This window comes from Sorex fumeus, unplaced genomic scaffold (genome assembly GCF_029834395.1).
Source record: "Sorex fumeus unplaced genomic scaffold, SorFum_2.1 ptg000135l, whole genome shotgun sequence".
Lineage (NCBI taxonomy): Eukaryota > Metazoa > Chordata > Mammalia > Eulipotyphla > Soricidae > Sorex > Sorex fumeus.
In genome coordinates, this window is record NW_026606192.1 from 832,029 (window position 1) to 846,765 (window position 14,737).

The following is a 14,737-nucleotide window of genomic DNA, read 5'->3' on the forward strand; positions in this document are numbered from 1 at the left end:
GATCGTGCAGAGGTGGAGGAAGAGGTCATGCAGGAGTGGAGGGAGGGGGCTTGCAGTGGTGGACGGGGAGGGGCCTGTGCAGGGGTGGAGGAAGAGCGCATGCAGGGTTGGAGGGGGGGCATGCAGGAGTGGAGGGAGGGAGCGTGCAGGGGTGGAGGGAGGGGGTCGTGCAGGGGTGGAGGAGGGGGTCGGTCGTGCAGGGGTGAAGGAAGGGATTGTGCAGGGGTGGAGGAAGAGGTGCAGGGGTGGAGGGAGGAAGTCATAAAGGAGTGGAGGGAGGGGTTGTGCAGGGGTGGAGGAAGGTCGTTCAGGGGTGGAGGGAGGGGGGTGTGCCGAGGTGGGGGGAGGGGACTTGTAGTGGTGGAGGGGGAGGGGGCCGTGCAGAGGTGGAGGGGGTCGTGCAGGGGAGGAGGGAAGTGGTTGTGCAGGGGTGGAGGGAGAGGGTCATGCAGGGGTGGAGGAAGAGGTGCAGCGGTGGAGGCAGGGCGTCATGCAGGGGTGGAGAAAGGGGGTTGTGCAGGGATGAAGGAAAGGGTTGTGCAGAGGAGGAGGGAGGGGCCACACAGGGGTGGAGGGAGGGGCCACGCAGGGGTGAAGAAAGGGGCCGTGCAGGGGTGGAGGAGTCACAGCTGCGGTCCAGGTGGCCCAGGAGAACGTCTCTGGCATTCACACCACTCGCTGAGCTGATCTGGCTGGTATATCCATTTTAGGTCACTGAAATGATTCTGGAAGTGTCTCTTGAAGTTTGGTAAGTCCACTTATTACTTACTTGTTTACTTTGGAGGTAAAATATCATGTGAGTTGCTGAGCTGTTCGGTTGTGAGAGGATTGGCCACTGCGCAATAAATCTGACAGCTTTGGTGTGTGGAAGTGCCTCAAAAGATTGCTTCTTGGATTTCCTCTTGCATGCCTACAACATTTGAAGAAACGGTTAATCCATCTGCTCATTGATTGGCTTAGTTTTCCTGTAGTTTGGTAATTAATAGATGTCAGGAATAGTCCTTCTGTTGATTCACTATTGGTTTGGGTGATGACACCCGGTGATGCTCAGGGGTTATTCCTGACTCTGCAGGGAAGGGGGCCACAGGGATGGGATGGGACCAGGCAGGATAGCGGGGACCAGACTCGGGTCTGCGTGTCCTGTCCACTGTCTCTCTCCAGCCCCGAGAAACAGTGGATCGCGTCTTTTCCCTCATTCTGCATCTCCGCATAGAACGGAGTGCAGGTATTTTAATTTTCTTTCTATTCTTGTTTTGGGTTTGTTTGTTTGTTTGGGGGTCACACCCAGCAGTTCTCAGGGCTGACACCTGAGTCTGTGCTCAGAGGTCACTCCTGGCCATGCTCACAGGACCAGTGTGGTGCCGGGGTGGGCCCTGGTCAGTCCCGGCTGTGTTTTCACCCCTGCCCACTCACTTTCTCCTGTTGAATCAGGTCACTCACGGCCGTGGGAGACCGCAGAGAGAGGAAATGGGAATTCTTTTCTTTCTTTGATTGTTCTCGGGCCTCACACCTGACCCTGTGCTCAAGGATCAATTCCTGTGGGCTGGGGTGAACCCTCCTGGGGTCCATACCAGGACAGGGCGCTGCCCACTGTTCTATCTCTCTGGCCCCCAGGATTTTTTTTTTCAATAAAAAGAAAAGAAATGGGACCTTGAGACTCACCGTGTCCAGTGGTCAAGGGCATCCCAGAGTCTGAGTTCTTGCTCTGGGGGGGGTCTCAGGAGTGAAGGCGCTGGCTTCCATTTCTGGGTAACGCTTGGTGCCGGGGCCGTTGGGAGTGTGCCGACCCTGCTGCCTCTTCTCCTGGGACTCCCCTGTTGCTGTGAGGTCCTCTGAGAGACGCCCACAGCGCCTGGCCTGACTCCCTGTCCCTGATACACACCTCACGTCAGCGTCACGCAGGTTGGCAGGTCTGCTCATTCCTGTTTCTCTTCTACTTCTTTTTTTTTTTTTCTTTTTGGGTCACACCCAGCGATGCACAGGGGTTCCTCCTGGCTCTGCACTCAGGAGTTACTCCTGGCGGTGCTCAGGGGACCCTATGGGATGCTGGGAATCGAACCCGGGTCAGCCACGTGCAAGGCAAACGCCCTACCCGCTGTGCTATCTCTCCAGTCCCAAGAGCCTACTTCTTTTTTCCCCAAATTTTACTTTGTGAAAATCCTGTGAGTTAGAGTCATTCTTCTCTGGGCTTTGGCTGCCGTGTTCCATCACAGGCCTGCCTCCGGGCTTGTTCCCCCCACCTGGGTTCCAGGCCCCTTCCGGAACCCCCACCAGCCCCTGCCGGCCCCCTTGACAGACACCTTCTAAGTTAGGTGATTATGGCCTGGGGCCTGTGACTTCCATACTGTACAGAGGGCAGGGGGCTTCCTTCTCTGGGGACGTCCCCGCCCTCCCGTAGGCTCCACAGGGTTGATTCCTGGGCGCAGAACCAGGAGTGACCCAGGAGCACTACTCAGTGTGGCCCAACAACCAAAACCAAAAACACAAAACAAAACAAAAAAATCCAAACGTGGCAACTTTGGTATGATTAGAAATACGTGTATTTGAAAGTGCTTTGGTTTCATGTTCTTCACTTTTTCAGTGAGTATAATATTAGGTAGAATTAGGGGGCACACGGAAAAAAATGTAAAAAACATCTACGAATGAGCATCTGTTCGTAAATCATACTTATAATGAAGTCTAATTAAACTCCACTGGTGTATGTTAAGTTACGCCTTGACTCAAAATTGGAAGTTATCTTTTAAAAGAAAGTTCAATTTCCCATGTTTTGTAGTGTGTGTGTGTGTGTATTTTTGGCCCTGGCACCCTGGTGGTGCTCAGGGTTGACTCCTGGCTCTGTGCTCAGGGCTGGACTCCTGGTGGGGCTCAAAGGACCCTATGGGATGCCACAGATTGGTCCCAGGACAAAGGCATGCAAGGCCCGCACCCTCCCTGCTGTCCTGTGGTTGTAGATCCAGAACTTTGTCTTTTATTATATACAATAAGACATTTAAATTCCTGAATCAGAGCTAATGCATCCGAGGTCCAGGAGAGGCCATTGGTGCTCAGAGACCTCCTCAGGCCGACTCAGTTCTCGCTCCTGCTCAGAGACCTCCTTGGGCCGACTCAGTTTTCCTGCTCAGAAGCTCCTTGGGCCAACTCCAGTTCTCCTGCTCAGAGATCTCAGCCAACTCAGTTCTGCTCAGAGATCTCCTCGGGCCGACTCAGTTCTTGCTCCTGCCCAGAGCCCTCCTTGGCCGACTCTGTTCTCCTGCCCAGAGGTGTCCTGGGGTGCTTGGGCGACTCTTCTCTGGCTGCTTCTGGCTTCAGGGGCTGGTGAACTCGAGCCCAGACCACCATGTGGCCCCCTCTGGGCAGAGCTGGGTTCCGCCCCAGCAATTCTGGGAGGGGCTAGACGGGTTTCCGCACCCGAGAGGTACTGGGAACTGTGTCTCGGGTGCCCTGGCCGGCTCCTGGGAGGAGTTTTGCCAGAGCTGTTGCCAGGAAGCTCCCCCCCGCCGTGAGGAGCCCAGGGTTTCCCCTCTGGCTCTCGCCACCGCAGTCTTTGGCCCACGGGACGGCCTGTCGGCTGTTGAGCCCCAGGAGACGTGCCTTGGAACATCTGCGTTTACAGAGTCTTGTCTAGGGGCTGGAGAGGTAGTGTAGTGGTTAGGACACTTGCCTTGCACGAAACAGACCTGGGTTCCATCCCCGGCACCCCACGGGGCCCCCTGAGCACAAAACCAGGAGTAGGCCTGAGCACGGCCTGTGCACACCCCCCAAAAAAGTCCTGAGTGATAGTACAGAATTAAGGGACTTGCTGTGTCAGCAGCCAAGATGGGCGTGATCCCCTCATCCCATGGGGCTCCCCTCCAGCACCACCAGGGGTGATCCCTGAGCACTGCTGGGTGTGGCCCCCAGTTTATTAATTAATTAGTTGAAGTCTTGCTCTGGGTACTCAGGGCTGCCGTGTGTGTGTGTGTGTGTGCGCGCGCGTGCATGAGTATGAGTGTGAGTGTGAAAGCGTGTGTGTACGTGTCCGTGATTGTGTGTGTTCGTGTGCGTGCATGTTCATGTGTTCATGCATGTCTTGTATGTGCGTGTATGTATGAGTGTGAGTGTATGTGCGTGTCTATGAGTGCACATGTGTGTATGCACACGTGCGTGTGTCCGTGTGTGTAAGCGCCTGTGAGCGTATGCATGTATGTGCACACGTGTGTGTGTCTGTGCGCGCACAAGCTCAGGACTCCGGGGCTCTGTGCCCACCTTCAGGATACCCCGAGGTGCCGCCTCACGGCCGCCTCCTCCCCATCTTCCCCCAGCTCGTCCCCCGACCTCCGGTTCAGCATGGCGCTGTGTGACCAGGAGAAGGCCTTCCGGCAGCAGAGGAAGGAGAACGTCCGGGCGAGCATGAGGAAGCTCCTGGGTGCAGACGGGGCCGGGGACCTGAGCTCGGCTCGCGAGGTGAGTCCGCCCTTCCCCGCCTCCTCCTCCTCCTCCTCCTCCTCTTCTTCTTCCTCCTCCTCCTCCTCTTCTTCTTCTTCTTCCTCCTCCTCTTCTTCCTCCTCCTCCTCTTCCTCCTCCTCCTCTTCCTCCTCTTCTTCCTCTTCCTCCTCCTCCTCCTCCTCCTCTTCCTCCTCCTCCTCCTCCTCTTCTTCTTCCTCCTCCTCCTCCTCTTCTTCTTCTTCCTCCTCCTCCTCTTCTTCCTCCTCCTCCTCTTCCTCCTCCTCTTCCTCCTCTTCTTCCTCTTCCTCCTCCTCCTCCTCCTCTTCCTCCTCCTCCTCCTCCTCCTCGTTTTCCTCCTCGTCCTCTTCCTCCTACTACTCTTCTTCCTCCTCCTCCTCTTCTTCTTCCTCCTCCTCCTCTTCCTCCTCTTCCTCCTCCTCCTCCTCCTCCTCTTCTTCCTCCTCCTTGTCCTCCTCCTACTACTACTCTTCTTCTTCCTCCTCCTCCTACTCATCCTCTTCCTCCTCCTCCTCTTCTTCCTCCTCCTCCTCTTCCTCCTCTTCCTCCTCCTCTTCTTCCTCCTCCTCCTCCTCCTCCTCCTCCTCTTCTTCTTCCTCCTCCTCCTCCTCCTCCTCCTCCTGTTGCCAGACCCTCTTCTTCGGGCCGGAAACAGAGGTGGAGTGCGTCCTCTTTGATTTCTTGTGTTTTGTTTGGGGGTCACACCTGGCGGTGCTCAGGGTTCCTCCTGGCTCTGTACCAGGGATCACTCCTGGGTCTCTGTGGGCTGCAAGTGTCCTCCCCACTGGACTCTGGTCCCCCAAGAATGCTTGTAACCCTCAGGTGTCAGATGTTCAGGCTTTCTGTAACTTATCTGTAACTTACTATTTTGGGTCCAGCTGAGCTGAGGTCAATGCTGGCCTCTGCCTCCCTTGTCACTGTCACTGTCACTTATCCTCCCGTTGTTCATAGATTTGCTCGAGCGGGCCCAGTAACGTCTCCATCGTGAGACTTGTTGTGACTGTGTTTGGCATCTCGAATACGTCACGGGGAGCTTGCCAGGCTTTGCCGTGCAGGTGGGATTCTCTCAGTAGCTTGCCGGGCTCTCCGAGAGGGGCGGAGGAATCGAACCCGGGTCGGCCGGGCCGGCTGCATGCAAGGCAAATGCCCTACTGCTGTGTTATCGCTCCAGTGCTATGCCTCCCTTGAGACCCCCTATGTCTTCAGGCTCTGGAGAGTCACTGGAAGTGGTTTCTTCAAATCCCTGATTTCCCACTGTTGTGGGATTCCATGAGCATCATCCGTGCGCCCGCACTTAGAGGCCAGAGACGGGGCTGGGACCGTCTGCTGAGTCCGATGTGCGTGGACCTTTCTGCTGGGGCAAGGGGATGGCATTTGGGTCTCATTTACTGGGCAGGTGCCACATTTTGGGGCTTCCTTGCTCTGAAATCAAACGTGGTCAAATCAAGTCCCCATGTGAAAGTCTGTTGTGATGCATAATCTCCTCTCTCTCTCTCTCTCTCTCTCTCTCTCTCTCTCTCTCTCTCTCCTCTCTCTCCCTCGCTGTCTCCTCCCTCTCTTCCTCTCTCCCTCCCTCACACACAGATCCTCCTCAGGACACACACGGGTCCTCCTCAGGACACATGTGTATATTTCATACATATTCAAAGTCACAACTGTGGAAAGCAGCTTCCAAGCTCTTTACTTCCTTTTCTGGAGGGAGAATTAGTGCATTTTGGGGGACATACGGGAGCTTGGGTCACGTCAGCTGGTAGGACACAGTGCCACCCTCTTGGAGACTAACCGTTGTTGAAGGGGGAGGCTAGGGGGAGGTTTGTGGCGAGCAGTTTCTGTGTCCTCTGAGTGGATGTTTCCACACATCAGTGTCTCAGTCCATGTCACCTGAGTAAGTTTTCTCTAGAGCGTGGTCAGCCTTGTTCAGTCAGTTCAGTCCGTCGTTCAGGCCTGTGTAGAACCAAGACCAAACTCTCCTAACTAGAGGGAATCTCTGAGTCTCTGGCATGAAATTGCGCCCAGGAATTGGCTCTAAGGTCTAGATTCTGAATATTTCACAATAATCACGATCGTCCTGTTCGTCGATTGCCTCGAGCAGGCACCAGTAACATCTCCTTCGCCCTAGCCCTGAGATTTTAAAAAGTGCCACATTCGAGGCTCTTTCAGCGCCAGGGGAATGAGACCCATCTTTGTTACCGGTATTTGGCATATTGGGTACGCCACAGGGAGTTTGCCAGACTCTGCCGTGTGGGCAGGTTACATTCGGTAGCCTGCCAGGTTGTCCAAAGTAGGAATGAGATAATAAGGTGACCCTCGCCTACTGGAAGTTGGAGGATCTGGGTGGAGGATGCTCAGCCCCGTTCCGAGCAGGCTTGGAGATCTCAGCCCCGGGACCCACTTGCCTTTGTTCCTCTGCTGGTACTTTCATGCGTGTGGAGAGTGGTCTCAGTATGGTGGTGGCTGGTTCTGGGGGTCTTTGACTGCTGGAGCTCTGCTTGGGGCGGGGAGCGAAACTCAACCCGGGGCAAGGGGCCCCTGGCGAGGACAGCCAGGTGCGGGGGCAGGAGACTCTGAATATTTAAGTGCATACAAATGTACCTAAACCATTAACAATACCTAAACTTAAGTTACTTTCACTAACATGTTTAAGTGGTTCATTAGTTGTACAAAGACATGGATATAAAAGCGATCCACCTACCCTTTTGGTTGTTTCTCCAAAGAACCCTGACTAATTTGGAATCAAGGAGATAAGACTTATTATCTACATTGTCAGGCCTTAAAATCTGTTAAAATTCCCCTGAGCAGGTCGCAGTCTTATTTTCAAGGGAGAATATTAGCAGTATCTGTCAACCCATCTCTCAAGATAGCTAATCAAAGCACTGTTTTTGGTAAATGATGGTTTGTTTCCTGGAGCCAGCTGAGAAGTATGAGAAGTATTCTCATTGATATCCGTCGCAATGACTTCACGCTTGTTGCTGCTCAGTCTAAATATAACCTGAAGACGCTCAACGGCATTTATTTGTTCCGCTGGCGTATACTTGGAGTCAGGGCAGGCAGCTGCACCGTGTAACCCCTCCAGTCCGAAAGTCACTTCAGAATGAGCAAGCCGAGTAAGACCTTCCCAAATCAGCCCACGTTCATCGCATAAAATTGTGCTGACCTCATCCCGGTGCCCCGTGAGCGTGACTCCATTTGGTGGCGGATGAAGTGGCGCCTCTGGACAGAGCGCTCCGAGCTCCCTCAGGAGGAGGAGGAGGAGGCCGGTCCCCAAGGCTGGCCTCAGTGGCACCAGCTGCCATCCTGGTTGTGCTCCTGACCTCTCCGGCCCTCGGTGCTGGCCCAGAGGGGCAGCTTGTGGTGGGCTCACCAGGAGGCTTGGGAGGGGGATGGGAATGAAGGGAAGCAGAGTCCCTCAGGAAGCGAATGTCAAAAAAAAAAAAACTCCCGAGTTTCCGATTGTCTGGAGAGACACACAGCATGTTCTGAGGAATTCTAATTTCTCTTTCCATTTCCTAGGTCTTAACAGTCATGCTCTGATTGGTTAGGGGCCATACCCCATGAGTTCTGGGGATCAGGAGCTGCTGACCCTGTGGGCAGGGTGCCCCCCCCCCCCACACACACACTGGGTCCCACCCACTCGGGGGCCGGGGCCTTGAAGCCAGAGTGTCAGGAGTGTCAGACGCCTCAAGGTCAGGGGTCTGCACCCCCACTGGGCCCCACCAACTCAGGGGCCGGGGCCTCGAAGCCGGAGTGTTAGGAGTGTCACTCAAGTTCAGGGGTCTGTACCCCACTGGGGCCCGCCTACTCGGGCCGAGAGAGGGAGGGAGGGAAAGAGGGAGAGTGAGAGAGAGGGAGGAGGAGCGAGAGAGACAAGAAGAGAGATGGAGAGTGGCTGTTAGAAAAGATGAAGTCATGAAATTTACATACAAGTGGTACTACATGGAAAGTATCATGTTAAGCGAAATGAGTCAGAAAGAGAGGGACAGACATAGAAAGATTGCACTCATCTGGGAAACATAAAGTAACAAAATAGGAGACTAACACCCAAGAGTGGCCGAGATAAGTACCAGGAGGTTTGCTCCATGGCTTGGAGGCCAGCCGCACACACTGGAGGAAAAGGCAGCTCAGATCGAGAAGGGAGCACCAAGTAAAGGGTGTTGGGAGGATCCTCCCAGGGTGGGAGAAGCATGCTGAAAGTAGACTATAGACCAAACATGATTGCCACCCATTGCCTCTTTTGCAAACCACAGCACCCAAAAGGAGAGAGAGAGAACAAAAGGGAGTGCCCTGCCACAGAGGCAGGGTGGGATGGGGGGTTGGAGGGTGGGAGGGCTACTGGGATCATTGGTGGTGGAGAATGGGCACTGGTGGAGGGATGGGTACTCGATCATTGTATAACTGAAACCCAAGCACAAAAATTTGTAAGTCTACAACTGTACCTCATGGTGTTTCACTAATAAAAATTCAAAAAAAAAAAAAAAGAAAAAGAGTCAGAGAAGGAGGGAGAGAGGGAGAGTGAGCAAGAGAGAAAGGTGGAGAGAGGTGGGGGGGAGGGAGGCAGAGACCCTCATACAGACCAGTGTCACCACTGTAGACCCTCTGCACCTAGGGAGCTCCTGGTGCGGGTTTCCAGAAACAACTGGGAACTTTGCTCCACCCCGACACGGTGACACCCCAGTCTGCAGCCGAGCACTGGCTTCCGGAGCCCCTCGCACACACTCCGCTTCTCTGAGCTGTTGCTACTGCGGCCGGGCCCTCGATCAGTCTGCGAGGGGCTCTCAACCCCGCCCCCGCCTGCTCGCCTGTCCCCTCTGGCCGGGAACGTTCTTTCTCTCCGAGAGCCAGACCCAGACACGCCATGCTCCGTCGACTGTGGCAGGAAGGAAAAGGGCAGGGGTCCCTGTGGCCCACGCCTGTCTGACCTGGCCTGTCTGCTTGCTCCCCAGGTGCCGGTGGTGGCCATTCTGGGCTCCGGCGGGGGCTTCCGCGCCATGGTGGGCTTCTCCGGAGTGATGAAGGCACTCTACGAGTCTGGCATCCTGGACTGCGCCACCTACGTCGCGGGTCTCTCTGGCTCCACCTGGTCAGTACGGTCTTCGCTGTCCGCTCAGCCCGGACTGTTTCGCATCTGTGCACCTCAATGCCCATAGGGAACTTGGGTAAATCGAACCTCAGCTTCAGAGGACGCTGTCGATCCATCTGAACGTAGCAATTCACCCCTTTGAACAAACAGCAGCCAAAAAGGGGGCCCGAGCGATAGCACAGCGGGGAGGGCGTTTGCCTTGCACGCGGCTGACCTGGGTTCGATCCCTGGCATCCCATAGGGTCCCCCGAGCACCTCTAGGAGTGATTCCTGAGTGCAGAGCCAGGAGTGAGCCCTGAGCATCGCCGGGTGGGACCCCCAGACCAAATGTTGTGTAGAACTGCACAATCTGTTAACGCCTGCCAGATTGTTGAGTCAATTCTGGACACGTCGGTTTCTCCTTGCAGATCTTTCTTTGCTTTTACTAAGCACATTTCTTGTGTTTCTTCTGGCTAACGAACAGCACTTGCTGAGGTATTTCTAAGCAGACAGCACGTGCTAACTCACGGGTGTGCTCTGAGTTCTGAAGCTGTTCCTTCTGAACATCTTTCTCCTGGAGAACCCTGTTGGTCTTAAGAAGGCACGTGGGCATCCGCAGCCTCTTCTTCATGGTGGCCGCCCTATTGACTGTAGATGACTGTGGACCTGAAAAGCATTTTTTTCCTTTATAATTCTATTTTTTTTTTTTTTTTGGTCCCACCTGGCGATGCTCAGGGCTGACTCCTGGCTCTGCACTCAGGAATCACTCCTGGCGGTGCTCGGGGGACCCTGTGGGATGCCAGGGATCAAACCCCAGTCAGCTGCGTGCAAGGCAAATGCCCTCCCTGCTGTGCTATCACTCTGGCCCCAAAGCATTTTTTTTTCAGGGCACCTTCATGCCCTACAGTGATTTGGATCATAAATCTATCCCTCCTTAGCGTTTGTAACTTAAAATGTGGCATAATGGCCAATAGAAACTGAGCAATAAAATCTTCCTTCATAAGCATCTGAAGAGTGGAAGTACCCTACCCACCTATAATTGAATCTCCCTACGAGATTTGCTGACTTGTAATCTCTCCACCATCATGGCCAATGCATGATTCACTGGATATTCATTTTCCTCCTTAGGGCAAATGGACAGAAATGCAAGATATCTTACTAGATAGAAGAGCAGCTTTGAAAGCAGAAGGCAATAAATTATTGGGTTGGGTTTTCCGACTTAGAAGTTAATCCTTTAAATGTACTTTAAAAGCTCAGCTAAATTTGGACACAGTTAAAACATCATTTGTATGTATAAGTTTTCCCCCTTTGTGTGTGTGTGTGTGTGTGTGGGGGGGGGGGGGTGGTGGTTTGCTCTGCACTCAGGGATCATTCCAGGTGGAACTCAGGGGACCATATAGGATACTGGGGATCGGACCTGGTTCAAAGGCCCTACCTGCCATGTTATCTCTCTGGCCCCTAAATTTTCCTTTCATAAATTTAAAAGGTATTTTAAAAGAAGAAGCTATATATATTTCGCTTTTCTTACCCAATGGAAGCACATTTAAAATGAAAAAATCAAGGGGCCCATGGGTAAAGGCATTTGCCTTGCACGAGACTGATCCAAGTTTGATCTTTGGCACCCCCATATGATTCCTTGATTCCCCAGGAGTGATTCACGAGCCCAGAACCAGGAGCCAGCCCCGAGCACAGCCAGGTGTGGCCCCAGAACCAAAAAATAAAATCAAACCCCAAGGCCTAAGTAGATGCCTCCAATCAGAGCGATCCCTGTTGCCAAAGGCACCAGTCTCATTCTACAAAACTGTGTTGAGTTCCTTCTTTCCAGAATAGAAACGTGTCTCAGCACTTGGGAGTGGTTGGCCATGGCCTGCTAGGCCTTTGCTCCCCTGCCCTGCGGTTCCCGGTCAGTCCCGGCCTTCCTCCCCACAGCTCTCGATCCTGCAGAGACCAGCAGAGACAGAGCCTTGGCATCCAGGGAGCTCTGTCATGTCATAGTAGTGCCCAGGGTCCTTCCCTGCCGGGCCCTGTCCCTAAGGAGTCCCTGTCTGGGGGGGACCTGCTGCCCCCCAGCCTGGCCCTGTGCTCCTTCCTGGGTTGGGGGGTGGGCGGTCTCCTGCAGAGAGCTGCACTCTGAGCAGCCAGAATCCGCCACCCACCCCTCTCCTTAGGCTCGAGTCAGGAACGCCGGCCCAGAGCCACAGCTCTGTTGTGGGGTCGTGCCCTGTGGGGCTGTGAGACCCTGGCTGGAGCCGCCACCCCAGCAGTGCTCAGGGCTCATCCGGGGACCATATGGGTGTCAGGGATCGAACGTGGGTCGGCCGCATGCCAGGCCAGCGCCCGCCCTGCTGTGCACTCTCCAGCCCCCCGTGTACACATTCCACACAGGCATACACATTCAACACACACACTCAGCAGGGAGAGTTTCACACGTTCTCTACATCGTCACAGCTTAGACATATATTCTAGTAGTTTCCCGAAACCATCCGTGTTCCTGAGGGCGAATGGCCTCGTGTGCTGCTGAGGAACATACAAGGAACATACAACGTGCAGACAGGAAGTGGCAGGGGACATCCTGGGTCTGTGTTTTCTGCATGGTAATGGAGGTCCGAGTGGGCTCTGTTGTGGGGTCCTCACTGCCCGGGCCTGCCTGGCACACGGCCAACCTGGCTTCAATCCCTGGCATCCCATATTGCTCCCTGAGTCCTGCCAGGAGAGATTCCTGAGAGCAGAGCCAGGCTTAAGCCCTGAGCATCGCCGGGTGGGACCCCAAAATCCGCAGCTAAAGTGTCGGTGAGCTTCTCCGGGTTGACTCACAAGCTGTAAAAGTTGCTTTCGGCTCCTCCCCACCCCACCCCGAGTCCTCCTAAGCTTTCAGAAGGGAAAGGGCAGAATCGCCCAAAAGCTCTGAGCATGGCAAAGCCCAAATGCAGACGTGAACGGGGGAGCAGAGAGATGCCTGAGACAGGACCACAGCGGCGGTCAGGGTGACTCACGTAACTCTTCTCTCTGGGGAAGACGCGGGGAGCAAGGAGGGAATTCGGGAGGACAGGCTTACGTGGTGTAAGCTTTTATAGTCGGCTGCTCCGTGGCCTCATTGTACATGAGGTAATATTGGAAATAGCAGGAGAAGCCCCGGACCCTCCCCCCAAAGGTCTCTGAGATCACAAAGAGCTTTGTGTTGGTTTGATTCTGGCCGCTGTTGTGGGGTGCACACCTGGGAGTGCTCCGGGACACTGACTGGGACCTGAACTCTCACACGCGCAAGAGGCTCTCGCTTGAGACCACGCCCCTGCTCCTGGAGAGACTTTGCTCTGCTTTGGGATGCTGGGGATTGAACCCGGGTTGGCTGCGTGCAAGGCAAACGCCCTACCCGCTGTGCTCCCTCTCCAAGCCCTGGAGAGACTTTTTAGTGAAGCCAGATGGGTTTTGTTTTGTTTGTTTGTTTGTTTTTGCTTTTTGGGTCACACCCAGCGATGCACAGGAGTTCCTCCTGGTTCATGCACTCAGGAATTACACCTGGCAGTGCTCAGGGGACCCTATGGGATGCTGGGAATCGAACCTAGGTCAGCTGTGTGCAAGGCAAACGCCCTACCCTCTGTGCTATTGCTCTAGCCCCATGCCAGTTGGTTCTTATTGAATGAAATTTACTCGAGTGGTGGTGCCATGGACAGAGTGTTCGTTGTCCACGATTGGCCTGGCTTTGATCCCGGCATCCCGTATTGCTCCGTGAGTCCTGCCAGGAGTGATTCCTGAGTGCAGAGCCAGGAGTCAGCCCTGAGCATCGCCAGGTGGGACCCCCAAAAGCCAAAAAGAAAAAAAAAAAGAACATGAGCATCTCCAGGTGGAAAAGTAGAGATGGAGCAGAAGAGGCGGCTCCGTGGAGAACCCAGGCCCAAGGAGCAGGCTGGGCTTTGTTTGTTGTCACATGGACGGACTTCAGTGTCGCCCAGTGAAGAGAGGGTCATGTGTGCACCCAGGGAGAGAATCCCCCAGGGACCCTGCTGAGCCGCAGAGCTGACATCCAGCCCCGCGCTCTGTCCAGAGGGGACGGAAGGAAGGCCACAGTTAATGTTCTTTCGTCTGTGCTTTTCTTTTTTTTTTCTTTTTTCTTTTTTTTTGCTTTTTGGGTCACACCCGGCGATGCACAGGGGTTACTCCTGGCTCTGCACTCAGGAGTGCACTCCTGGCGGTGCTCAGGGGACCCTATGGGATGCTGGGAATCGAACCTGGGTCAGCTGCGTGCAAGGCAAACGCCCTACCCACTGTGCTATTGCTCCAGCCCCATCGACAGCGTTGGTTTGTGACGTCTGGGGCTGGTTTGCATCCCACCCCCAAACTTCAGTGCCATCCAGTACCACAGAGATCTCTCCACACGTGTGTCCCCCACCCCGTTCCTTCTTGCCCCACCTCTGTTTCCACCGAGCCTGGAAGTTTGGCTGTTTCTGCCTGTTGCTGTTTGGAGTCACCCGTGTGATGGCAGGAGCTAAGGCATGTCTGGGAATTTGGTCGTTTCTCTTGCTTCTGGCTTCACTGAGCGTACTCCGCTCACGATTTTGTCCCAGTGGCCATGCTCTCATCCCTTGAATAGAGAACAGAGATTGCCTTCTGCCTGCTATCACCTTCCTTTCTGAATTCATCTTCCCCTTTTCTTTTTTACTGGGGAGCTGTACGCAGCAGAGCTCAGGGTTCGTTCCTGGCACTCTGTTCAGTGGTCACTTCTGGCCCCAGGGGACCCTTGCAGTGCCAGGGATCGAACCCGGGCCAGCTGCTTGCACTCTCTCCCTCTGGTCCCTGAAATTATGTGGGGGTGATTCTTGTGCCTGAGCCCATCAGGGACTCAGCGTGAAGGAACCAGGTGGCCTTTGCTCTCGCCCAAGACATCGCCCTCTTCTGCCCTGGCTGTGCTAGGTCTGCCAAGTGCTGGCCACCCAGCTGGGTCGCACGACCTCCTGAGGAGAAATGGGGCAGCTCTGCCCGACGGAGCACTGAGCCCTTCGTCTGGACGACGAGACGGAACTCGGAACCAAGGCCTTTCTCTTTCACGACAATCTGGGGAATGTCTGGAGATCGGAGGAATAGTTTCGAAAGCCCTGTCCCCTCGGAAGTGCCGCACTCAGAGGTCAGGCCAATGTCAGGAAACAGGACGATGCGTGTCTCACTCGCCTCCAGATTCTCCCACTCGCCTTGTGCTTTTCCAGGAAGGGTCAGTCAGAGATTTCTTCCAGTTTCAGCATGTTC

The 14,737-nt window shown here is 54.6% G+C and overlaps 1 protein-coding gene across 1 annotated transcript in view; it reads left to right on the top strand.

The window, feature by feature from the left end:
* PLA2G4A (phospholipase A2 group IVA) overlaps window positions 1–14,737 on the top strand; it is a 100,771-nt gene that overhangs the window by 36,835 nt on the left and 49,199 nt on the right. Inside the window, exons 6-8 of the mRNA XM_056106615.1 lie at window positions 711–748; window positions 4,302–4,443; window positions 9,384–9,520. Of these exons, the coding sequence (XP_055962590.1) occupies window positions 711–748; window positions 4,302–4,443; window positions 9,384–9,520 (317 nt within the window). The remainder of the gene's footprint in view (window positions 1–710; window positions 749–4,301; window positions 4,444–9,383; window positions 9,521–14,737) is intronic.